Source organism: Peromyscus maniculatus, chromosome 20, assembly GCF_049852395.1.
Source record: "Peromyscus maniculatus bairdii isolate BWxNUB_F1_BW_parent chromosome 20, HU_Pman_BW_mat_3.1, whole genome shotgun sequence".
Taxonomy (NCBI): domain Eukaryota; kingdom Metazoa; phylum Chordata; class Mammalia; order Rodentia; family Cricetidae; genus Peromyscus; species Peromyscus maniculatus.
In genome coordinates, this window is record NC_134871.1 from 62,769,619 (window position 1) to 62,794,473 (window position 24,855).

A 24,855-nucleotide genomic window follows, 5' to 3' on the forward strand; every position below is an offset into this window, starting at 1 on the left:
CCAGCATTCCTTCCCAAAGTTAAAACAGCTCACAGCAACTATGTGTAAGAAATGCTGTTTTAACAGAAATTACAAAAAACAAAAACAAAAAAAAACCCTCTGTTTCTCAGTGTTGAGGATCAGCTCTACCACTGAGCTAAATCTGAAGCCCCCAACTTTTCACCTTTTAGGTCCTTATTACAGCCCTGACTTGTTCTATGGAAACTTTTTTCTCATACTGACATGTGTCTTTGTTTACTTAATGAGGTTTATATGTGATTATTCAGAAACTCTTCTGTGGAGGTTTGAATAGGAACGCCTCCACAGGCTCACAGATTTGAATGCTTGGTCCCCAGGGAGTGCACTATTAGGAGGTGTGGCCTTGTTGGAGGAAGTGTGTCACTGGAAGTAGGCTTTGAGTTTCAGATGCTCAAGCCAGGACCAGTGTCTCTCTTCCTGCTGCCGTCAATCCAGATGCAGAACTCTCAGCTCCCTCTCCAGCACCACGTCTGCCGGCACTCCGCCACGCTTCCCATCAAGGCGACAATGGACTAAACCTCTGAACCCGTGAGCCGGTCCCTGTTAAATGTTTTCCTTCATAAGAGTTGCCATGGTCACGGCGTCTCTAAGACATCGTCTGTATAAAATTTAGTTTCAAATTTAAAATAGGAAAAGAAAACACTGGGAGGGACCGCTCACCGGCAAGAAGAGCCTCTGGGAAGCACACGGCTTAAAGAGCTTCTTCCACTCCACGGCGCTGTCGCTCGGGAAGGTGATAGGGTACAGCGTATAGTTAAATCTTTGCAGAAATGACCAGCTGTCAAGCTAAAAACACAAACAGGAATTAAAGTTAAAAACACAAACCAATGTAGATTTGTTTTACTTTCAACTTCTCTGTGACGTCATCAAACAAAAGCCCCAAAACAAAAATGCTAAAACTTACTCCACATTTTAAGTCACACAGTTAAAAGGTTCTTTTCCATTACTTCCTCTGTTCCCATTTCAAATCTGAAAGTCTTAATGGTATGCTACACTTCACTGTAAGATCTAAGGCAGAATGGATGTTTTAAGTCACTGTTCAGGGTCACTGAGATGGATCAGTCCATAGAGCACAGAGTGAGAATCTGGGCTCAGGTCCCTAGCACAGTCCTGGGAGGGGACAAGGGTGAGAATCTGGGCTCAGGTCCCTAGCACAGTGCTGGGAGGGGACAAGAGGGCAACCAGGGCTTGCTCAGTAGCCAGACTGCCTCCCTCCCTGCCAAAAAAAAAAAAAAAAAAACCATTGAATTCCAGGCCGAAAGTGGCTGAGTGCCCACACAGGTGCTTGTCGCTAAGCCCAACAGTCCAAGTTTGATTGCCCTTCCTTTCACTCATGTGAATTTTCTCAATCCTAAACAAATTAAAATCAGAAAAATTAAACACTCAATTACCATAGTATATATTATACAAAAAATGTTCACATTAAGGGTCAGACTAATATAACACTAATTTAGTCCACTTAGGTAACGTTTAGATGTGTCCTGGTATTCCTAAAAAACTATTCTGATACATACTTATCCAGTGCCAATTTTAAAAACCATTAGACACCCAAAATACATTTTAAAAAAATCTACATTGAGTATTGCTCTTTAATGTCCTGAACTCACTTGGAAACACTGCCTTGGTCCAGACTCGGTTAAATATAATCTACCACTGCTGCTTCAACAGCACAGCCTCCCGACAGGCTCAGGCTCCTGTGGCTAAAACAAGACTGAGACCCCAGAGGCAAGTCTCAAATCCCGGGCTCCTGCCTCCGCCTCCTAACTAACTGCAATGATGAGCACAGGGCAACAAGCCCAGCTTTAGAATTTTCAGTTCAAATTACCCAAAGAGCACAGAGAAATGACCAGGGGGAGATGGGGTATAGTTTACACCAACAGAAATGACTGGGGGAGATGGGGTATAGTTTACACCAACAGAAATGACTGGGGGAGATGGGGTATAGTTTACACCAACAGAAATGACCGGGGGAGATAGGGTATAGTTTACACCAACAGAAATGACTGGGGGAGATGGGGTATAGTTTACACCAGACAGAAAATCTCCCTTTGAGTTACAACTGTGCTCAAGTACTTCTGAAAGCATAAGCATCTTCCAACATAGTTTGAGAATGCTTTTGTTGCAACACCCTGCTTTGGCGTCCCTGTTAATTATTTTAAAAAAACAGCCATTTCATTTCTCTTTCAAATTACAGATCCAGATCACTTCAAAGATCTTTGCAGTACTAACTTCAAAATGAAATCTTTGACATTCCTCATTTAATATTGGAATATTTTGCAATTTGGTCCATCAAACATCTGATATTCTTTCATCAAAATCAGAGCCAAATGTTTAACTTGAAAAGATATTACAGTCCTATGTAATCCCTGCACTCAGGAAACTGGGGCAGGGGGATCAAGGAGTTCAAAGCCAGCTTCGATTACACAGTTGAGACCCTGTCTCAGAAGAACAACAAAATACCAACAAAAGAAAATTATAGTTTAAGAAACAATCTATATAACGAGAATAAGATGATAAAGAATGAATAAAAAAAACCCAAAGATGACCAGAAATATTTTAAAGTGTAGGTAAACCTTTTATATCTCTTAGAATTAAGGCTCTTGGCCAAAAACTAAAAAGGTACAAATGGTATTTTTCTTTCAACATGGAAATAAATTAATTTAACTCGGAAAACAGAGAATCTTCACATATAGATATGTTGTAGAATATTATTTTAAGGTGTGTTACTTTTATGTTGCATTAGGTTAACTCTGTGGAGCTGTGTTACTGTGCCTGTCTAAAACACCTGATGGTCTAATAAAGAACTGAATGGCCAATAGCAAGGCAGGAGAAAAGATAGGCAGGGCTGGCAGGCAGAGAGAATATACTGAAGGAGAAATCTGGGAGGAGAAAAAAAAGGAAGAAGCAGTCATAGAAGGAGGAGGACATCAGGGGTCAGCCACCCAGCTACACAGCAAGCCAAAAAGTAAGAAGTAATAAAAGGTATATAGAAATAGACAAAGGTAAAAGTCCAGAGGCAAAAGGTAGACAGGATAATTTAAGTTAAGGAAAGCTGGCAAGAAACAAGCCAAGCTTGTTTCTAAGAGATATAAAAGGTTTACCTACACTTTTTTTTTTTTTTGGTTTTTCGAGACAGGGTTTCTCTGTGTAGCTTTGCGCCTTTCCTGGAACTCGCTTTGGAGACCAGGCTGGCCTCGAACTCACAGAGATCCTCCTGGCTCTGCCTCCCGAGTGCTAGGGTTAAAGGTGTGCGCCACCACCGCCCGGCGGGGTTTTTTTTTTATTCATTCTTTATCATCTTATCCTCGTTATCTAGATTGTTTCTTAACTATAAGCCAAGACATTTTATAAGTAAGGATAAGCCTCCGCATGTAATATATTTGGGAGCTGGAGGGTGGGCCCCCTAAAAGTGCAAAACAACAAACAACAACATAGATCAAACACAGAAATCCATAGCAGCTTGAAAGCTAGACTCAGCAGAGACAGTGAGTGGGGTGAGATGGGATGGGGACACATCACACAAGAATCATTTCCACTCCTCGGAACACACGGCTGGGAGATGCAGGTCATCTTCCTTTGCATACAGGATCTGTCTCCTCTTTGAAATGGACTCCTAATTCCTCACGGGCATTTGTTGTTAAGCAGGTTAGGCTGCCCTGAGCAGATAGTCTTTTCTCAACTCTAACAGCTAGCTATGATCAAATGACTAAACTCAAAGTAAAAGTAGAAGAAAAGTCACAACTATTAATGCACAGTGCCCTTAAAGGAAAAAAGCATTTTTCCTTCTTCATTCTTCCTTCTCCTCAAATTGGATACAATATGGCTGTGATGGTTGGAGTTTAAATGGCCATTTTAAACCATGAGGTAGTCTTATATTGAAAATGGCCTGACCACAGATAGGAAAAAAAAAAAAACAAAGAGCCCCTCCTTATAGATGAAGAACTACCATGTAACAGAGTAAGTAAATAGACTCTTCATAGTAGGCAGAAGACTTGAGGTTGCCTATTCTTCTTCAAAATCCAATCTTTCTTTACATTGTATCTGGATTCCTCAAAAGCACTCTCCCTACGAGGGAAGGGTGCCGAATGGAGAGTTCTACTAGAGCAAACTATAGATAGTCACCTCTGTGATCTCGTCCATGTGTGTCAAGCACTCTCCCTAAGAGGGAAGGGTGCCGAATGGACAGTTCTCCTTGAGCAAACTTTAGATAGTCACCTCTGCGATCGTCACTGGGTGTCAGGTACTTACTCTGTCTTTAAAGCTATCATGCAGTTGGTCTTCAGCAAAAATATGGACCTGCAGTGGCTTGATGCTGAAAATGAGAGCGGACTTCAACATAGTCAGAGTTTCTTCCAGTCTTTCACCACAGGCAACAACAGCAAGGTGCATTTTCTCCGTGGGCTGCGTTTTCAGACTGTACCTATCAACAAAGAAGAGCACATTCCAACAGGTCAACATAGATTTACTACTGAATGATATTTCTACCATGTTTAAAAACAGAGGTTTACAACTTTTTTAAATGTAAAAGAAACATCAATAAATATTACAGTGCTGACTCCATCATCCAATCATTTATGCCTATACTCTCAAGCAGTTTTCCACAAGCAACACACCTCGTGAGGCAACCGCCCCAAGAACACATAACTAACTTCACTCATCATCATACTGGGTGTCAAGAAAGGAAGCCTAAGTAATCGGAAGGCCTTCCATTGAAATATTTTTTGAAACTTCTCCTAATGCCATTTAAAATCCCTTTACATGCTTCCTCCAATCCACAATCACTATGAAGCAAGTCAGCTACAATTTCATCCACACATATTTCAGTATTACATCCCGTCTTAAGCCAAGCTTATCACAAGACATCTGTTCGTGTAACTTTTCTCAGAGGCAAACATTCAGTTCCACTTACCAACTACTCACCAAGATGTGTAAACATTTCTGAAAGGCCCTCACACACACTGATAGGGCTTTTTGGAAGGAAAGATCTCCTGTCACTCCTAACCGAGCAGTGGTGTTCGGGCTGAGGAGCCCTTTCCTCCCTCTGGTGTGGGCATGAGCTCCCCACACTGCTCCACTGAAGGCACTGGACAGAAATGGCGCCTTCTCCCCATCCACTCCCTGAATCCCTGGCCCTCGTATCGTTAAGGCCTTCATTTCCTAACAGGGAAACTGTATGGGTACCACTCACGCCGACAAGGAAACATGAATTCAGTTTATCTCAAAACAGCAGAAGCCACAGAATACAGCGAAGGCAAGCGAGGCACACAATTCTAGAGAATGCTATCTCATCTTCCTGTTAACTGTATTCAGATCCTACTCCTCACAGTGGTTCTAAAACAGTCTCCATCAGAACATCAGCCTGGGGATGGGCAGATGGTTCCGTGGTTAAGAGCACCTATTGCTCTTGCAGAGTACCAAGCAGATGCTGGGACTGGCAATCTTCCTTCCTTAACCTCTCAAGTTCTTAGGAGTAGAAGTCTGAGTCACCAACCAAGAGAAGATTTTATCTTCACCTCAGTATTTTTAACAAGGCCATCCAGAATTTCTGGTTTCCTACATGGTCTCAACTGTCACTGTCCACAAGCTGGTTCACAACCATCTGTAACTCCAGAGCCAGGGCACCTGATACCCTGTTCTGGCTTTTGCAGGCACCAGACATGCATGTGGTACAGACATAGAAGCAGGCAAAACACTCACACACATAAAGTAAGTCTGAGAAAATTAAAACATCACAACCAGGCAAGGTGGTGTAAGCCTGTAATCTTAACACTCAGAAGGCAGAGGCAAGAGAATCCAGTTTGGCTCCATAACAAGACTATCTCTGAAAAATAATGATGATGATGATGATGATGAGACTAATAGGTTCAGGTTGCTTAACTGGTCAACAAGAAGAGTACACCCCAAAGTCAGAAGTCAAGAGCAGCTATGAACTGACCTGTAACAGTCACATGTTGCTCTGCCCAGAACTCTCTGCAGACAATGTTAACTGACCTGTAACAGTCACATGAGCTCTGCCCAGAACTCTCTGCAGACAATATTAACTGACCTGTAACAGTCACATGAGCTCTGCCCAGAACTCTCTGCCGACAATGTTAAGAAACACAATACACCTTAGGAAAAAAGAAAAATGTTCCTCAAGAAAGGAAAAAAAAAAAAATCTGTCTAAAAGCAGCCTCAAGGGCCAGTCATGACTAATACCAGGACCTGAGAAGCAGAGGCAGATGGATCAGTAGTCCAGGGTCACTCATAGCTATACTGCATGTCTGAAGCCAGCCTAGGTTCTGCAAGATCCTGTCTCAAAAGCAACAACAAAGTGAAAACAAAAACAATCTATTCAATCCCCCAAGCACGTTAGTGAGGCCAGTTTAGCTGTGGGTCTACCAGTTCCACTGTGACATCTCTCCACAGCATTCTGCAGACTCCAATACCCAAGCCGACAAGACGCAACACGCACTGAAGATGTCTCCACCCACCAATGACCCCTCCACTCCAAGGACAGAAAGTACAACTGCAGATCAGAAGAGATCTAAAGGAAGCTTCCAGACTGCAGGAACTGATGACTAATTTCCTAAGCATTCACAGGGAATCAGCCATTCCAGTCATTCTGGCCAATTGAATGTTAGGATCTTCATCGTGGGCTGTTAAAATGTGCTTTATCTTAACTAAAATCCCTGCAGAGATAAGGAATCTTACCCAAAAAGAATTCTGAAATCACACCTACTTTCCCGCACGACAAGAAGAAATCTTGAGGTAATTCAAAGAGCACCTGTGAGCTCTTCTAATTCAGTAAAGCATAACTTCCGGAGGGAAGCCCAGCAGCAGCCGCCTGTGAGTAGAGGGACACCTCACAGAACGGCCTCAGGTGGGAGCGCGGCCCAGCAGGAGCCCTCAGCCCACTCACACAGAGAGGCAGCAGCTTAGTCATCCAGAGAGGAGCCCTGGACTACAGAGGGGCTAGACTGTGGTGCAGGCTCCCTCCGGCAGGCTTCCTACCCAGCTTCATTTTTTATCAAAGATCCTTCCAATATCCCTCAAGTAATTCTAGGGGCAGCTAAAATTACTGTGTCGTAAGTAAACAGAAGAAGGTTGTCTGCGATGTAATGGTCGATTTTGATTGTCACCTTGACATGATGGACAATGAAAAGGGAAGGGAGTCTCGATGAGGAAAAACGGTCTAGGGTAGGTTGGCCTGTGGGCATGCGCTGTGAGAGTTTCTTAGCTGGGTTTACCGACCTGGGAAGACCCACCCTAACATGGGCAGCACCAATTCAGGAACTGGGTCCGACTCAGTAACAGGCAGAACAAGCCAAGCACTAACACCAACAAGCAAGTCACTGCTGTCTCTTCCTGACCGGGTGTGTGACGGGTTTCTGCCATCCTGACCTCCCACAACAGACTATAACCTGGAATGTGGAAACCAAACAAACCCTTTCTCCTTTAAATTGTTTATGTAGGGATATTTTATCACAGCGACAGGAAATGGAAGTAACTATGTGAGGAACGACCTCACTTTAGCAATTGCCATCACTGTAGAGTCCTTCCCAAACTCAGTGGCCAAGCACCTGTTAAGGGCCCGAAGCAGGGCAAACAGCCATGCCTTTCCTAACCTGAGCAGCGCCTAGGGGTCTTCCACAGATCCGCTCTCATTCCCAAAGCCCTCTAGTACCTGAGGAGCCCGAGGCTCACAAAGAAAGGGAGAGCTGGGGTGTGTACCTCAGTGCTAAGGCTCCTGCCCAACTCACTCTGAGTTCAGTCTCCAACACCACCAACAAAAAAAAACAAAGTATGACACTAATGACCAACATAATAAAATTAAAAATTGATTCCATGAGTGAACCTAAGTAAAAGGCGAAGGGGAAAAACTCTTCAAACTCTGCCAACAAACACAGAGTAAGAGAATCACCACACTCACTACTTTGCCAAAGAAGGGTATTCCCCACACATACTTCAGAGTGGATTACTCAGATTACTACTGAGCGGAAGTGGAAGGCCAGTGCCGTAACCATGTGATAAAACTTGGCCAACAATGCCCCGTTTATGGTACCAGCTGACTCCTTAGGACAGCATGAGCAAGAGCCTAAACACAGCAAGCCTTGATCCATTCACAGGGACACAGACAGATCCCAACTAAGGGTCATTCTACAAAACAGAAGTATCACGACACAAAAGATGGGCCCGGTGGACTGGCTCAGTGGATAGAAACGCTCGAAGGCAAACCTGACAAGCCGAGTTCAACCCCAAACCACAGTGGAAGGAGAGACCGTAACCTTCTCCTTGGAAGCAGACTGCAGAATCCCCAGAATGTCTCTACTGTATACACAGCCTGCTTCATAAGGTAGACCAGCACCCGAGACTACCCTCTGACCTCTATCATGGCGTGACACATGCACCTGCATGCAGAATCACAGAACATACATCATCACCCACACACAAAACTAACACAGAGCGAAATGACGCGGCATCTGCATTGTCCACTGTCTGTCTGATGTAGGGTCACTGGATGGAGGAGGATTTAGCGCTACGTAAGAAAGTGAGTTTAAGGGCTGGAGAGAGGGCTCAGCAGTTAAGAGCACTTGTTCGCTCTTCCAGGACCAAAGTTCTGTCCTCATCACCCATGTTAGATAGCTCACAACCTCCTGCAACTCCAGATCCAAGGGATCTGACACCCCTTCTGGCCTTTGTGAGCACTAGGCACACTTGTAGACATTTAAAGAGGGGGGGAGGGAGGGAGGGAGGGAGGGAGGGAGGGAGGGAGGGAGGGAGGGAGGGAGGGAGGGAGGGAGAAGAAACTGAGTTTAAGATACTTTACAGAATATTGACATACTGCAAAATGGTTTCTCTCTTTGTATTCACGTAGTATAAACAGATGACAATATTACAAACAGAAAGTATAAAAGAGGGGTATGACTTAACATCTCAAATTTAAGAGCCTGGTGTAATAATAGTACATGCCTGTAGACTCAAGCTAATTGAAAGGCCGAAACATAACAATTACTGGAGCTGATAAGCCACGTATCAGTCTGGGACCTTTTTGACAGGTGGAAATCTATCACACACAGACATACACAGAGAGAAAATCTGCTATCAACTAACCCTTTCCACTTGCTTACAGGATGCACAGTTGAGAACCTGAGACTTTACGCATACTATTACAAATATAAAAGAAGCAGCTTGTATTGCAAGCAATGAACACCTGTTGAAGGGGAAGAATTAAGTCTTCCCCAGGGACGAGCCCTCTAACTGACTCTCCAGCACCAAGTGGTCACTTCTTAAAACATGCACACAAGCTACTCAATGGACGCAACAGGGTGTGTGCGTGTGCGTGTGCGTGTGCGTGTGTGTGTGTGTGTGTGTGCGCGCGCGCACGCGCGCGCACAATAATTAAAGACAAAGAGGCCATAAATTTGAGGTAGAGCAGGGAGGGATAGGAGGGGAGTTACAGAGGGGAGGAAATTATGTAATTATATTTTACTTTTTTTTAATTACGGGGGAAAAAAAGAATGTGGTAACCAGCATGGTCACTGGCAAACAGAACGAGAATTTAAATTAACCATAAAGAAGTGTAGAAACAGAGGAGCCTCAAATGTTGTTGCTCCTGAAATGAGCACGTCGGGTCATTCCCACGAGCTCCAGCACTCCCGTCTCAGGAGAACGACCCTCACCCCTTCCTACCAGCACTTGACTCTTACCCTGAAGGCAGCAACAGCACAGGCTCTGGTCCAACGCCTTCTTCCTCACGCAGGGACTTAAACAGTCAGTAAATAATGGCTTCCCTTTACTCCTCAGTGGGATGGTCTTCCCCTCCTCGTCCCCACAAACCTCTAGGCTAATGCTAACACAGTCTTTCCTCAGCTGTCACATCTCCTACAGAATGTGTTTTTGGTACACTAGCTTTTTGGTTTTATCACATTTTATTTGTTTGGGGCGGGTGTGCACACACAGTCTACACCTGAGGTCAAAGGATCATCTGTAGGAGTCACTTACCTTCCTCCACTCAATGGCAGGCTTGGCAGCAAGTGTCTTTACCAGATGGACCATGTCATCAACCCCAGTATTTAAAATACTGGACGTTTAATAGCCAGTAGTGAAGCCCCTACCTTTAAATTAGGTAACTGACAAATGTATACACACATGTATATACACATACATCAATGCACATGCACTCATACATATACAATGTTCATGTTATCTGTAAACGTCTAGTGGAAGCCTTTTATCATCTTAACATAAATGTGATTGTCAAGTTGACACAGCTTAAGAGTTATCCAAGAGAAGAACTACCTGGATCAGAACGGAGCACGGGCATGTTTGGGAGAGACTGTCGTAATGATTGATGTGGCTGTGTCCAGCCCACTGTGGGCGGTACCATCCTGAGGTAAGTGGGCCTGGGTTCTATAGAAAGGAGAGCTGAGCAAGCCAGCCAGCCAGCAGACAGTATTCCTCCATGGTTCCTGCCTTGAGTTCCTCCCCTGACTTCCCTTAGGAATGGACTGTGACCTGGAAGTGTAAACCAAGCAAACCCTTTCCTCACAAGCTGCATTTCTTCAGATTATTGTTATCACAGACAGAAAGCAAACTAGACCATACCTACTTATCAATTTATTAGTAAAGTTCAATCATAAACTCCCCTAAAATTTACACTTTATCTTAATAACATTAAGAAAAATTTAAAGCATTTACATGTAATATGTATTAAAATTTAGTAATAACTAAAAGATGAGATAAAGAAATAGAAAATCCAACCAGAATATCAATTATTTAGTTATATGATATTGAATTACAGGAAAAGAAACACTGCTATGTTTTATTACAGTGAAAGGTTTGTTCATGTACTATCTAATCTTACCTACGCTGATCTACCAATTAAATAGTAAGGGCCTACCTAAAAGCCGCTTCCCAAAAGCAGTTCATTCCACAAACAGCAGAGGGCAGCATCCAATAGGGATTCCAGTAACACAGAGAGGAACCTTTACACCTGACGGTGAGAAGAGATAACAGGCCTGTGTGAGTGGTTAGACTGGGCACTACCAAGGAATCTACCGAATACCACAGTAACTTTATGTTCAATTTTACAGCAACAAACTGCAAATCCAACTGCTATGGAAAATCAAAGCATTTTTACAAAACTGATTTCTGCTTTACTTAGGGCACAGTGTTAAATAAAACCTTAAGATTAATTAGGTGAGACTATCCTACAACTGGAATTTTTTCTGGTCAGGAACTCTCTGGATACATTAAAATCTCCTCCGCTCTGATGGCATATACAAGACATTAATACATCTTATCTTTTTCTTCACAGACTATGCACACTATCCTAGAAAATTCATTTAGCCTACATGTTCCGTTCACCACAAACGTAAAAAGTCACAAATGCAGGTGTAATGGGAAGAAAAGATCATTAAATACATTCAAATTAATCAACTCAAACTATTCATATGGTGTTTCAAGCTGAAAAACAAGACATTGTGCTGATAGTCATGACTGTTTCACCCTGCATTCTGTTTCAATATACTACCAAAGCTGAGGCGAGGAGACCGGTGGGCTTTCGTAAGGCTGGGGTTAAAAGTAAAAATGAATCTCAAGTTGCACAAATGCTTTTCACTGTCATTTCCTTTTGAAGCACCATCTGACACTCACTCATTACCCTGCAGGCCTGATGCACCATGTCACTAACCTAGGACACTCCAGCTCTCAGCCCCACGGAGCTCTGTTCTCCATGGAGTCAATTCAAAGTTGCTATTCTAATATCAAAAGGTCCAGGAAATTTCAGACTTTCAAAACTCTTATGTCTAACTTCCCAGAAACTTCTACGATCCATGACACAAGACAGGAGTCCTCCACCTGAAGGCATAATGCCATGATTAAAGAGATGCACACCAGACTAGTGATGAAATAAGACTCTGGCCAGGGTCTGACTGGTGAGTTTTTAAATACTGGCTATGAAATTCTCTATGCTATTGCATAAATATAACACTGGGGTTTTAAAATCACTAAGAAAAGTCATACTGCTCTTTGGTTTTCCTTTGAGAGATACATCAAAGTCTACAAAGTTGTATATTTTAATTTTTAAAAAGATTAGTCAAGAAAGTAAATGCGTACCTAACAGTAATGCTTGCCTCTTGACTAGAAACTTCATTTGTCCCTACTAGGGATAATTATTTGTGTTTAAAATATAACATTGCTTATTATCGACAGCCAAACTCAGTGGTACCCTAACAAATAACACATATACATCTTTCACATTCAGGTGCTTGCACATCCGTTTAAGCCTTACAACAAACTTTTCAGATAAAGACATTCCCAGTGTTATTTTAACACAGTTTATTTACAACACCTAGCATGTACCTTTGTTCTTGGCGTGGGGGGGGGGGGGGGGACGGGGACGGACGGATGGACGACGACTAACCCTATTATTCCATTTCTCCTGTCAAACTGCACAACAAGGTAAGAGAAATGAAAACGGAAATCTCAATTTTTCAATAAAAATTACTTTGCAAAGTTGGGTATAACAATGTAATTTTCTACTGCAGCTTTTACTCCATTTTACATAACAAACAATTTGTGCATTATTTCCTAAATCTGCCTGGTCCTAAGGTCCCTTACTAGAAATGCAGATGCAGGATCCTATCTTCAGCCTGGCTAATCAAGCATCAGCAGAGCAAGAGGCCACAGTGGCTGAAAATGTAACTAAGCCTCAAAGCCAAACCTGAATGAAAACAGTGTCTCTCAAGTAAGAGTCCACGTGGGACTAAGGTGTGGAGGGAAAGCCTGTAAGGAATCCTTAGCACTCCGGGGCTGAGGCAGGAACTCTTCAGTTATCAAAAGTGCTACCATGGGCGTGCCATGTACGCATAAGGTATGCGGGCTGTTTCTTGTACCCATTCACCCCCTCAAAAAAAAGTTATTGATAAAAATGCTCATACAATAAATACTGTTTATTTACAGTAACAACCTAAGGTTCTTCTTTTTTTTTTCTTCTTTCTTTCTTTTAAGAAACAAGGTCTCACTATGTAGTCCTGGCTGCTGGCCTGGAACTTGTTATCTCACAGAGATGTGCCTACCTCTGCCTCCAGTGTGTTAAGATTAAAGGTGGGTGCTCATGCCCAGAACAGTTTAGATTCTTAAGTTTGGATGTTTCAATGGATCCATGGTCACCAAGCACAATTTAAAAATGTTCAAAGCCTAACAAATCACTCATCATTGCTAAGATTTGTATGTCCTTACTACCCACACTTTTAAGATATCTGCCTGCCAGGCAGTGGTGGCACACACCCTTAATCCCAGCACTCAGGAGGCAGAGCCAGGTGGATCTGTGAGTTCGAGGCCAGCCTGGTCTACAGAGCGAGGTCCAGGACAGGCACCAAAATGACACAGAGAAACCCTGTCTCAAAACAAACAAACAAACGAAGTTCTTATATGTGTTGCTTACTGCTCGTAATTATTCACTCACACCCTGAACTACATGTAAGTGAATCCTCCTCATCTCCATTGACTTGCCCACCTCTAAAAGGAACCCAGATTACACTATTCACCGACTTTGGCCTTAAGCTACTTATGGTGGTATTTTATTTGTACTGAAATGTGATTTTATTTGTATGTTAATAAATAAAGTTGCCTAGGGGTCAGGGCTAATAGCAAGCCAGAGCAGAAGCTGGGCAGTGGTGGTGCAAGCCTTTAATCCCAGCACTTGTGAGACAGAGCTAGGCAGATCTCTGTGTGTTCAAGGATACAGCCAGCATGGAGACACACACCTTTAATCTCAATACCAACCATAGAAGACCTGGAGGTCTATATAGATGGGCAGTGATGAGGTCATGTAGTTGGGTTTACAACCAATGAGAACGCAGAACAGAAAGTCTATATAAAGACAGATACACAGGATATAGGTCTCTTGGCTGAAGAGAACAGCAGCAGCAGTGAAGGGTAAGGTTTTTAGCTCTTAGTTCTGACCTCTTAGCCTTTCATCTCTGCACTGGCTCTGTTTCTTATTTAACAAGACGGTTACATCTACAGCTGCTTGCTTTGGCCAAAGTAACATGATGCTAGAGACTAACCCTAGGTCCACTGTACATCCCCAGCCCTCTCACTCAACTTTCCATGAGACTGAGCACACCCAGGGTAAGAACTTCAGCCTTGGTGTTAGAACGAGATGTCCAATGCAGAGGCAGAGCCACAGGCCTGGAATGTTTAAGAAACAGTTACTATTTAGTGTTAGTTTATAAACTGCAGAAAAGCAAGGAAGCCTGACATAAGCCATGATTCCCTTTTAAAATACAAATTTAGGGACCAGCAAGATGGCTCCACAGGTGGAAGGTTTGTTGCTGTTTATGATGACCTAAGTTCAATCTTGGGAACCTACATGGAAGGAGAGAACCAGCTGCTGCAGGTTGTCCTGTGACCTCCACATAGTTACTACAGTGCACACACAAGTTTAGAAAAAAACAAAAAACAAAAACCTAATGGTTTCAGCAACCACAGCCCACAACTTCCACTCCCAATACTCCTGACTCAACAGCACTAAAAACACCTATGCTCATAGGAAAGATGTATATGGCAGAGTGTGGAGAGACAAGAGGGAGAAGGAGGTCACTCTGGGCCATACCGTGAGCTTGAGGCCAGTCTTAGCTACAAGAGACCCTGCCCCGAAACAACAACGAAAGGAAATATAAATGTCTGTTCATAGCACCATTATTCATAACAGCCAAACAGTAGAAAACCACCCAAATGCTTATCAACTAATGAACAAAATGTGTCAGATCCATTTAATAAAATAGTATCATAATAGTAACATATTACACAAACCACGGATGAACCCTAAAAACACAACCTAAATGAAAGAGGTCAAACTCAGAAGCTCACACTTAGTATGACTCATTTGTAGGAAATGTTCTGGGCAAGAAAATCCATGAAGACAACAGATTTGTGGGAGTCGAGGGTCACAGGACTAAGAAACGGAGTGGGCAGTTCCTACTCCTGGATACAGGGTTCTTGGTCAGGTAGTCATTACACTCTACTAAGAGCTACTGCATACATATGGAGACGGGAAGAGCCAAGTTTTTAGGCTGTTTCTTGGTTGTAACACCATGTTGAAAAACACAGTATTTAAAGATTCAGTGAAGTGCTTGAAAAACAAGCATAAGGCCTGAGCTAAGATCCCCATCACCCACATAAAAATCCAAGATGGCAGTGCTATATGGGTAGAGTTGGGATGATCCCCGGGACCTGCTGATCAGAAGCAGTGAGAGACCTGTCTCAGCAGGTGATAGAGAAGACACCAAATACCAGCGGAGTCAACCTTTGGTGTACACACACACAAACACACACACACACACACACACGAACAAAAACACACACAGGCATAAACTACACACACAAGGAAAAATCTATTTATTGGATCTGTAAGAACACACATAGAAAGAATACACACACCACCTACCATCATGGAAAAACCAGAGGGCTGTAGAGATGCTTTAGCAGTTAAGAGGATCGGCCGCTCTTGCAGAGGACAGAGTTTGGTTCCCAGCATCCATATCAGGCAGTTCAAACTGCCTATTACTCCAGTTCCAGGGGATCTAACACCATCTGACCTCAACACACATGCAAACACTCACACAAACGCACATATAGACTCATAAATAAAGATAAATCCAGAAAAAAGAAAATACTAGAGATATCCTGACAAGAAGTAGAATTCAAATATCCATTCTCCCACTTTTTTAGGGGAGGGATCATGGCAAACACCTGCAATGCCAGCATTCAAGAGGCTGAGGGATGAAGATTCTGAGTCTGAGGCAAGCATGGGCTCTATAGCAAGACCCTGTGGAGGAAGGAGAGAAATGGAAGTGTGTTTCTACAGACTGCAGTGTTACTAATCGCAATAAGTAAAGGGAATGATCAATATAAAGTTAGACATCAGCTCTTCTGTCAATGTCCTGCCTACATGCAAACTGAGATTTGAAAATCTTGGAAAGCAAAGGAGCTTGCCCAGCTTACAACTGCTCACAAGGTATACCAGACGTTTAATACTCAGAGCAGTAACTCCAAGTCATCAGCAGATGTGAAACTGTGAGGGAAGAGGCTAGGCTATCAGTAAATACAGTGAGGTCCCTAAGTGTGCTACTGTGCCTTGTTTGTTACCAAGGTTCCTAAGGCTTCGTACACAAAGTCCTAGGCGGCTGAATATAACTAAACTAATCAAAGGGGTCGGGAAAGTCACAGGACTTTATATGTGACTAAAATGCTCCAAACTACACACACACACACACACACACACACACACACACACAGAGAGAGAGAGAGAGGGAGGGAGGGAGGGAGGGAGGGAGGGAGGGAGGGAGGGAGGGAGGGAGGGAGAGAAAGAGAGAGAATATTTCACTAAACACGTTGTCTGAGTGCGTTCTGGAGACTACAATGGATATAAAGATACTCACTCTAGGGACTGGAGAGATGGCTCAGAGGTTAAGAGCACTGACTGTTCTTCCAGAGGACTCTGGTTCAATTCCCAGCAACCACATGGTGGCTCACAACCATCTACAATGAGATCTGGTGCCCTCTTCTGGCCTGCAGACAGAACACTGTATACATAATAAATAAATAAATCGTTAAAAAAAAAAAGATACTCACTCTATGTAAGATGTTACTATTAGGAAACAGGGTGAGAGATACATGGGCTATCTCTAAACTTGCCAAGAATTAGTATTTATTTCAGAACAAAAATTTTTAAGGAGAAAACTAATTTAGAAAAAAATACATATTTTCAGGGCTAGAAAGATGGCTCAGTGGTTAAGAGCACTGGCTGCTCTTCCAGAGGTCCCGAGTTCAATTCCCAGCAACCACATAGGTAGCTCATAGCAATCTGTAGTGGGACCTGATGCCCTCTTCTGGCACAAAGGCGTACATACAGAGAGAGCACTCGTTTACATAAAATAAATTCATTTTCAAAAACACATTTTCAAAACTGTCAGTAGTTATAAATTTTTCAAAATTACACTCTGGGACTGTGGCACACACCTGCAATCCTAGCACTCGGAAGGCTGAGGTGGAAAGTTTAAGGCAGCTTATGCTACACGGAAACCCTGTCTCAAAAAAGAATAAACACAAGAGGCTGGAGAGATGGTTCCACGATGAAAAGCACCCGGCTGCTCTTCCAGAGGACCCGGGCTCATCTGCAGCTCAACTCTCCGGGGAATCTAACCCCCTTATGGCCTGAGGGCAGCAGGCATGTATGTGGTGCACAACACACATGAAGACAAGCCACTCATACACATAAAATAAAAAAGAACGCATCTTTTTAAAAAGGACATTTCATTCTCTGCATTTAAAAGAGCATAGAGCCGGACTGGATGGTGGTGGTGCATTACCTTCATCCAGCATGCAAAGGCAGAGGCAGGTGACCGCCCAGAGCTCCAGGACAGCCGGGGTTCAAAACAGAACAAAAGTGTGGTATTAGCCACGTGGGAGGCTGAAACAGGAGAATCTGAGTCTAGGAGTTGAAGGCTGGTGTGGGTTACAGTGAGACCGTGCCAAAGACAGACACCAACAGCAGCAAAAGCACTTAACAATATGCTCTCCACAGCAACACCTCTCAAACTTGAGGCAGATTTAAATCCAAGATGTCTTCTGTGGGGTGCTGAGGAGACCCTGAGTGACTACGCAAAGAGCAGAGGAAGTCCTGAGTGAACGTCAATCATTGACATGTCAAGGACCCCATGCCTCAGACCCTGGGAACCGCAAAGGCTCTCCCCCTCACACCCACCCCCACGAGGCTCAGAGGGTCAACAAAGCCTCCCTCTGGCCCCGGTGTGATTACTGACCGTGTAGACAGGTGTAACTGACCAGTGTGTGCAAAACTACCAGCTGCTTGCAGCTTCCCCCTCCCTGACGTTTACGGCCTATGAATTGTCCACTACAGACACCCACTACAGGCACCGCTCCCGGATAACTCTTTCCTGTGCGCCGTGGTCCCCCTCCATCAGAGGACACATCCCCTCGGGCCCCCAGCTTTTCTGTACGTGTCTGTGGGTCTGTCCTTTCTTCATTCCCTCACACCTCCAGTCAGGTTTCCAGGACCAAGCCATGGAGGACACAACAGTCTTCTGTATTAATTAAACTAAAAATGGTCTGTTTGTTTGTTTTCATTTCAAAATGTCCAAAATAATCACAAGACTTCTGTAAAATTTATATACAACATAAGTTTTCCTTACTCTATAAAGAGTCAAGGAAATTTTCAGGCAAATCCACTGTAAGAATGTGCAGGGCTGAGCGCAGGGCTACGAGGCAACAATACAATAACAAGACAATCCCAAACCATGGGCACCTGTGACATGCAAGAGACCACAATTCCAGCCTGTTAGAGGAGATTATTCTCAGAATATGGGCAAGTTATTGGGCTCTGCAATCTGCCCGGGCAACTCACCTGCAAGTGCTTTGCATCTAGACCACTTAGCTTCTAGCTCTCCATCAGATCCTCCCATCTTAGGTCTCTAATTTCATGACCACTCAGAAAGTGAGGAAAGGGCAGTTACACATGCAGATGATCCTGAAACAATTGTCTCACTACCTCAGAAGTGTGCTGTGGGATGTCTTTCTGTATGCTGTGAATATGTGTTGCTCTGAATGGTTGATAAATACAGCTGCATTGGCCTATGGCAGGGCAGGATAAAGTTAGGGGGTACATTCGAACTGAAGAGGAGACTAAGAAAGGTGGAGTCGGGGAGACGACAGCCCACCACCCAAGGAGCAATAAGATGACAGTTGACTGGTAATGTCACGGCCACTTGGCACATATAGATTAACAGAAATGGGTTGAGTTAAGTTATAAGAGCTAGCTATCAAGAAGCCTGATCCATAGGCCATACAGTTTGTAATTAACATAAGCCTTTGTGTGTTTACTTGGGACCAAGTGGCTGTGGGACTCAGGTGGGAGAAATTAGTCCCAACCCACCCAGGGCCAGGTAGGAGCAGAGAAACTTCCGGCTACAAAAGTGATCACAGAACACTCTCTTCCTTTGACAAAAAGTAAATCTAGATTACAGATTTAAATGCTTTTTAAAAAAATGTGTGGGAGAAGGAACTCTGGAACAAAAGTTGTTCTGTGCATAATGAAGATTTAAAAAATGAAAAAAAAAATAGCCAACCTGAAAACAAAAATTTTAAAATTCATGCAACATACTTTCCAAACAAAACTTAAGTTATTATTCAAGGAAAAGAATTTCAACAGACATAACATGGGTAACAGTGTTTAATATTTAGAATAAAATCTCTAAACCAGGGGACAGTGGTGGCCTTTGATCCCAGCACTCGGGTACAGAGTTCTAGGACAAGCAAGGCTAAAAAGAGAAAGCCTATCTCGAAAAGCCAAAAACAAAACAAAAAAACTCAGCTAAAAGTACACCTTTTAGTCAAACGAGTATCTCCAAAGGCACATATTAATCACTAGCTTTTATTAAATATTATGCTAAGTATGTGGACTGTTTGTATATGCCCCCCCTCCATCACCAAAAAATTATCTTTGATGTGAAAACTGATGTCGGGGTGCCCAGGCCTTTGGTGACTAGAACAGAGGGCAGTGCCCCTAGAATGACATTACTGGCCATGTGAAAGAGGCTCTGGCTATGTGAGAACACAGAAAGAAGGTGTAAGAAATAAATGACTCCTGCCATTCCCAATCAATCCAGTCAGAAGAGTTTGGCTATAGCAGCCCAGATAACACTCAATAAAGATGTGAAGTCAATACCACTACTAAAACACAAGGTGTGGCACTGGTGTTACACACCTCATTTATAAGGCGGAGTAAGGGGATTTCAACTTTTCTCTGGTGTTCAATGCCCCATCCCCCTCTCCTTCAAAGTCAGATTCGGGGGAGGAGGGGAAAACAGTATTGCAAAAATAATGATCAAATCTCTCAACTGTATCAGTGGTTCTCACTGTGTATTCGAATCTTGATAACAGCCTATGGTTCAAACACAGGTTCCTGGAATTCACTGTCAAGTCTTCTAGTATAGCAGGTTTCTTACTGGGTCCCAGAGAACAGAATTTTTCCTCAAAGTAAAAAAAAAAAGAAAAGGAAAAAGAAAGAGGGGAAAAAAGGGGGGGCTTACACTTTAAAATTAAAACAATCACCATACTGGCTACAGTTTTACTGTGCCAGGTACCATGCCAAGTAATCCATGTAACTATTGATGCAATCCTCACAAATGGCCCCTATCTAATGAGGAAGTCAACACCGCCCGGATGTGTCGGAGGTCAAGTCCAGGACTCAAAAGCCTCACTCTTCCCAGGGTTTAAATTCCCAGGGTACCCCCACCAGTGTCGATAGTATTCAGCAAAAAAATGAACTTGATGTCCAGCCAATCTGAAAAGGAGGAAGTGACAATCATCTCTGAATGGGCACCGAAACACCAAGTTGTCAGGATTAAATACACACAACTTTTATCTGTCGATTATACCCCAAGCGTGGCTGAAAATTTATTATCTACATTTTATAGTAGAGAAATGAATACACAACCAAGTAACAAGGTGGTCGAGGGATCCTGCACCAGTTGTGAGACAGAGGGCACAGGTTTGTCTTTAGCTAAAACGTAACGCAGTCTCTGTCTACTAAAACCCTGGAGGGAGGAAGTCAGCACCTGGCGCCCAAGCCCTTCACCCCTGGGGTACGTAGCCAGCCCTTGGTCTGTTGAACCTGGGTCTCACTATGTAGGCAGGCGTGATAGTTATCAGAACCTCAATGGGGGTTGGAACTTCCAGACCAAAGCTGGAATGGCCACCCACTACATCTCACTATGGAGGCCAAGGCTGGCCTGGAACTCACTATGAAAACCAGACTGGCACTGAATTTTCCATCCTCCTGCCTCACCTCCTGAGGGCTGAGAATACAGGTGTGGGCCACCAAGCCTGGCCTGACATAATCGTTTCAAATAGTATACACTAATGGAGAAAAGATTTCTCTGAAATACTATTCTTACCATTTAAAAAGTTTTACTTTATGGAGTTGGAAAGATTCCCCACACACACACACACACTCCAAGAACTTCTTGTTACGTAATTCTGGGCAATTAATACTTTTTTAAAGATGTGGACAATGGAAAATATTGAGAATAAGCCTGAGGATATACCTAGATCCCACATTTCTCTGACTACAATCAAATCATAAAACAGTAACTCCCAATGCCCATGCTGCTTTTCGTTTGTACCCCCTTCCCTCTGGAAGTGGCCATCAACTCTCAGAGGCTACACAACAGCTCGAAGCGGATAGTACTTTTCACAATCCCCTCCCAGTCTTCTATTCTCCAATATGTTGGTCTCAGAATTGTCCAAAAATACAGGTACCCCTCAAGGCAGTGCGAAACACTCAGACTGTTAAGTGCACTGCCAATACAGTTTTCCATTTAAATTTCATAATTCTAACCCTGGCAGTGATTTATGCAAATCCACCAAATCATTATGCTGTGTCATAAATATCCAGTTTTTAAAAGAGTGATATCTTCATTCCACCCCTCCCATAAAATATGAGCATATTAAGTATCGTTCCTGTTTCTGAACTTCCTTTAAGTTTCCGGATAAACCGAGTATTTTCCAAAACAAAAATTCATAGCACGCTTTACGCCTCGGCTAGATTTATCTAACCACCACGGCTGCTGATGAAAATGCTAAGATTTAGGATGAAAATTCAGGCACCTGGGAAGTGGGGGGGACTCAACAAGGGCGCCAGCCTGATTCTTAAATAGCTCAGCTTCAACTCCATGGAAACGGGAGGGAATTCCCACTAGCCGCACTGTAATCAGGATTTTTGTGGGCCACCCCTTACTTCCAACGAGCCTTTTAGAAAGTTGCAAATCAATTCAATTTCTAACTGCTCTAAACACTGGGTCTGAAGCCAAACAGAAAGTGCTCGGTGGTGGGAGCGGCGCGTCCCGCCCCGCGGACTCCCAAAGCCCCGCGCCCGGCACTGCGGCCCGTACCTGCCCGGCCGGCCCGAGCCCGCGCTGCCCGCGCCTCTCCCGGGGCCGCCGCGTTCGCCGTCCGCCAGCCAGGAAACCATCGCCGCGGCCTGCGGCCTGCGTCCTCCGGCCGCTCCTTCCTCCAGGGACACTGCGAGCTGGCTGAAGGCGTACAGCAGCGAGCAGAAGCCGCAGGCCAGGCACAGCCCTACGACCCGCAGGTAGCGCCGCATCCCGGCCCGCGCTACCGCCCCCGCCGCCGCCTCCGCCGCCGTCACCGCCGCCCCGCCGTCGCCGTGCCCGCCCGGGCGAACTGCGAGGAGCCCCAACGCGCAGCCGCAGGGTGACCAGCCCGGTTCCCGCCCCGCCCCGCCCCTCCTCCCAATCCCCGCCAGGTCCCACTCCGCCCCGCCCCGCCCCAAGCCCTGCCCCCTCACGCCACGCCCCTTATCTTGTCGTGCCACGCCCCCACCCCCGCCTCCGCTGTCTGCCACGCCCCTATCCCCGCCTCTGCGTCCCGCCACGCCCCCTAGTCTCTCCGAGTCCCGCCTCTGCGCCACGCCCCAACTCCCGGCCCCCGCTGGCTGGGCCGCGCTTCCGGAAGCGAACTTGCACCGAGGAGCGGGCCCGGCCACCGCGCAGAGTCCGGAGATGGACGCTGGCGCCTCCTTAGAGGTTGTCCAGCTCTGAGCTGCGGAGAGGTGTAGCGAAAGGAACGGGGCTCCAGGCCCTTGACCTAAATCTGCGACTCTTCCCACTGCGTGGTTTGTGACGCTGTGCAGCTTGAATTGTAAGATAATCGCTGCGTGATTAAAAAGACAACGTGGTTTTCCGCACTCGCTAGCTCTTCCTCGCCCCATCCTGCTCCCCACGGACCTCAGCCTCGGGTCTAGATCGTCTGTGCTTCGTGCGGCCTCTTCATGCGGCGGTAGTTCTGGCCGCTCTGCCTGCTCCTGCCCCTCCACACAACAGGCTGGGAGGCAGGGGTCCTACCTTTTTACGTTTTTGGACTTTGCTTACAAACTCATTTGCGTACCCAAAGCAAAATTGGTGGTCTCCCCACGGAGCCTCCCTTCCTCCTCCTCCCCCGACTTCCTCAGCTGCTTCCACGCCGAGCATTCATTCGGCGAGCATGTGCACCTCCAGTACGCCTGCCGATGCGGGAGACCTGCGGTGGCGATTTTACAAGGCAAAATGACTAGCTTAAACTTCATGATTATTCTTAGATATCTTTAGTCCTTGAATAAAGCATTCGTGGAGCACCCGTGCCTGACCTAACATCCTCATGACTCAAAACCAGTGTACCCCTGGTTTCCACCAGTTGGAAACCTAAGAATATCATCAGTTAAAGATCTAAAATCTGTCAGTTTTTCCTTAGTTTGCTAATCATCAACCTGGTGATCCAACCGGTGTCTGAAAAATGCTTTAACTTCTGACTTTCTTTTATTCTGTTAGTATAATGTAAATGCTTCAATGTCAGAACATGTTATTCCAGGTAACCTGAATCCACGTTCCCCCTCACCCCCCATTTCCCTGCCGCCGCCATGCACAGGTCACTCAATTGGCTCAGAATAAATTCTCTTATTCCCTTTCGAAAAGGGCTGTTTTACACGGACAGGATAGCCATCTGTAAGGTTTTGGACACGCCCAAAAGTTCAGTCAGTTGTGCCTTCCTGTATAGTGGAGATTTCTTAGCAAGGGTGGCCTGAGTAAGGGAGGGAATTCTAGACCGAGTGAGCAATGAAACCAGCTCTTGTATTCAGGAGACTGTGAGAAGTGTGATGCCAAGATAAGTGAATGCAAGAGTGGACCCGAGGAGTGTGATAAGACTGCAGAGAAGGATAGCAGTTACAGTGCCTTGCCTCAGCAAACTCCTGGGAGTTTGAACTTGATCTGCGTGAAGGCTTTTTTAAGGAAGGAAGTAACATGATCACATTTGCATTTTAGAGAGCAATTCTGGCTGCAGTGAAGGTTGGAACAGAGATTGGAGAAAGTGGATTCAGAGCCAAAATTGAGGCTTAAACACACACTTTAAAATGTACTTTAAATGCACACAAAAATACATTTAAACACACACTTAAATAACACATTTAAATAGCTAAATACTTTAAAATGCACACATAGAAATGCACACACTTAAAACACAAACATTTAAAAAATACAGGGAAAATGCACACATTTAAAATATATAGACACACACTTAAAAGCATACACTTAAAATGCATGCATCCTTAAAAACATGCTTAAAATACACACACACACACACACACACACACACATACACATACACTGCATGAGAAAAACCACACTATTGAATTGTTCAAGTTGCATCTGGGTCACTGAGAAGTTTGTCCACAAAAGACAATGTGTGGGCACAGCAGCTTTCAATCCCCACACCAAAAGCTGGCTCTGCAACCATGGGGAGTCACTAGATGAACCGTGGGCTGTTTCCTCGCTTTAAGGATTAAACTTCTTGCCTTACCTAAAAAAATAAAAAAGAAATCCAGTGAACTGTCAAGATATGTGAAGACAAAGAAAGCATACATTTGTTCATTCAATAAATATTTATTGCATATTTTCTACATGCCAGATAAGAGGCTCAGATGCACAGTATTCAGGAATAAAAGGAGTGTCCTGCCCTCAAAAGGGAGACAGGCCAGTAAAAACGCAGAAAGTACTACATCTTTCTAATACACCTTACAATTCTTAGAGAAATAAAGGTTTTTAAAAGTACAGAAAATTACAAGGGCACTAACGAGATTGGAAAATGGGAGGATGTGGTGGTACTAGCTAGAGTACCCAAGCCAGTAGAGCTGGCTTGACGATTTGCATATGTAATTCCTGCACCCTGGAGGCAGAGAGAGGGGTGCTGCCATAAACTCAAGGCCAGCCTAGT

At 44.4% G+C, this 24,855-nt stretch overlaps 1 protein-coding gene across 5 annotated transcripts in view; it reads right to left on the reverse strand.

The window, feature by feature from the left end:
- Positions 1–22,233, reverse strand: part of Gxylt1 (glucoside xylosyltransferase 1) — a 42,841-nt gene extending 20,608 nt beyond the window's left edge. The window contains exons 1-5 of one of the 5 annotated variants that reach the window (XM_076556642.1): positions 21,981–22,233; positions 16,449–16,592; positions 10,901–10,993; positions 4,267–4,438; positions 679–804 (exon numbers count right to left, since the gene is read on the reverse strand). In XM_076556642.1, coding sequence (XP_076412757.1) covers positions 679–804; positions 4,267–4,438; positions 10,901–10,993; positions 16,449–16,592; positions 21,981–22,192 — 747 coding nt within the window. In that variant the 5' untranslated portion in view covers positions 22,193–22,233. The remainder of the gene's footprint in view (positions 1–678; positions 805–4,266; positions 4,439–10,900; positions 10,994–16,448; positions 16,593–21,980) is intronic. The other 4 variants (XM_076556641.1, XM_076556643.1, XM_006974306.4 and 1 more) reach the window with 4 other exon arrangements.
- Positions 22,234–24,855: the final 2,622 nt, after the last annotated feature.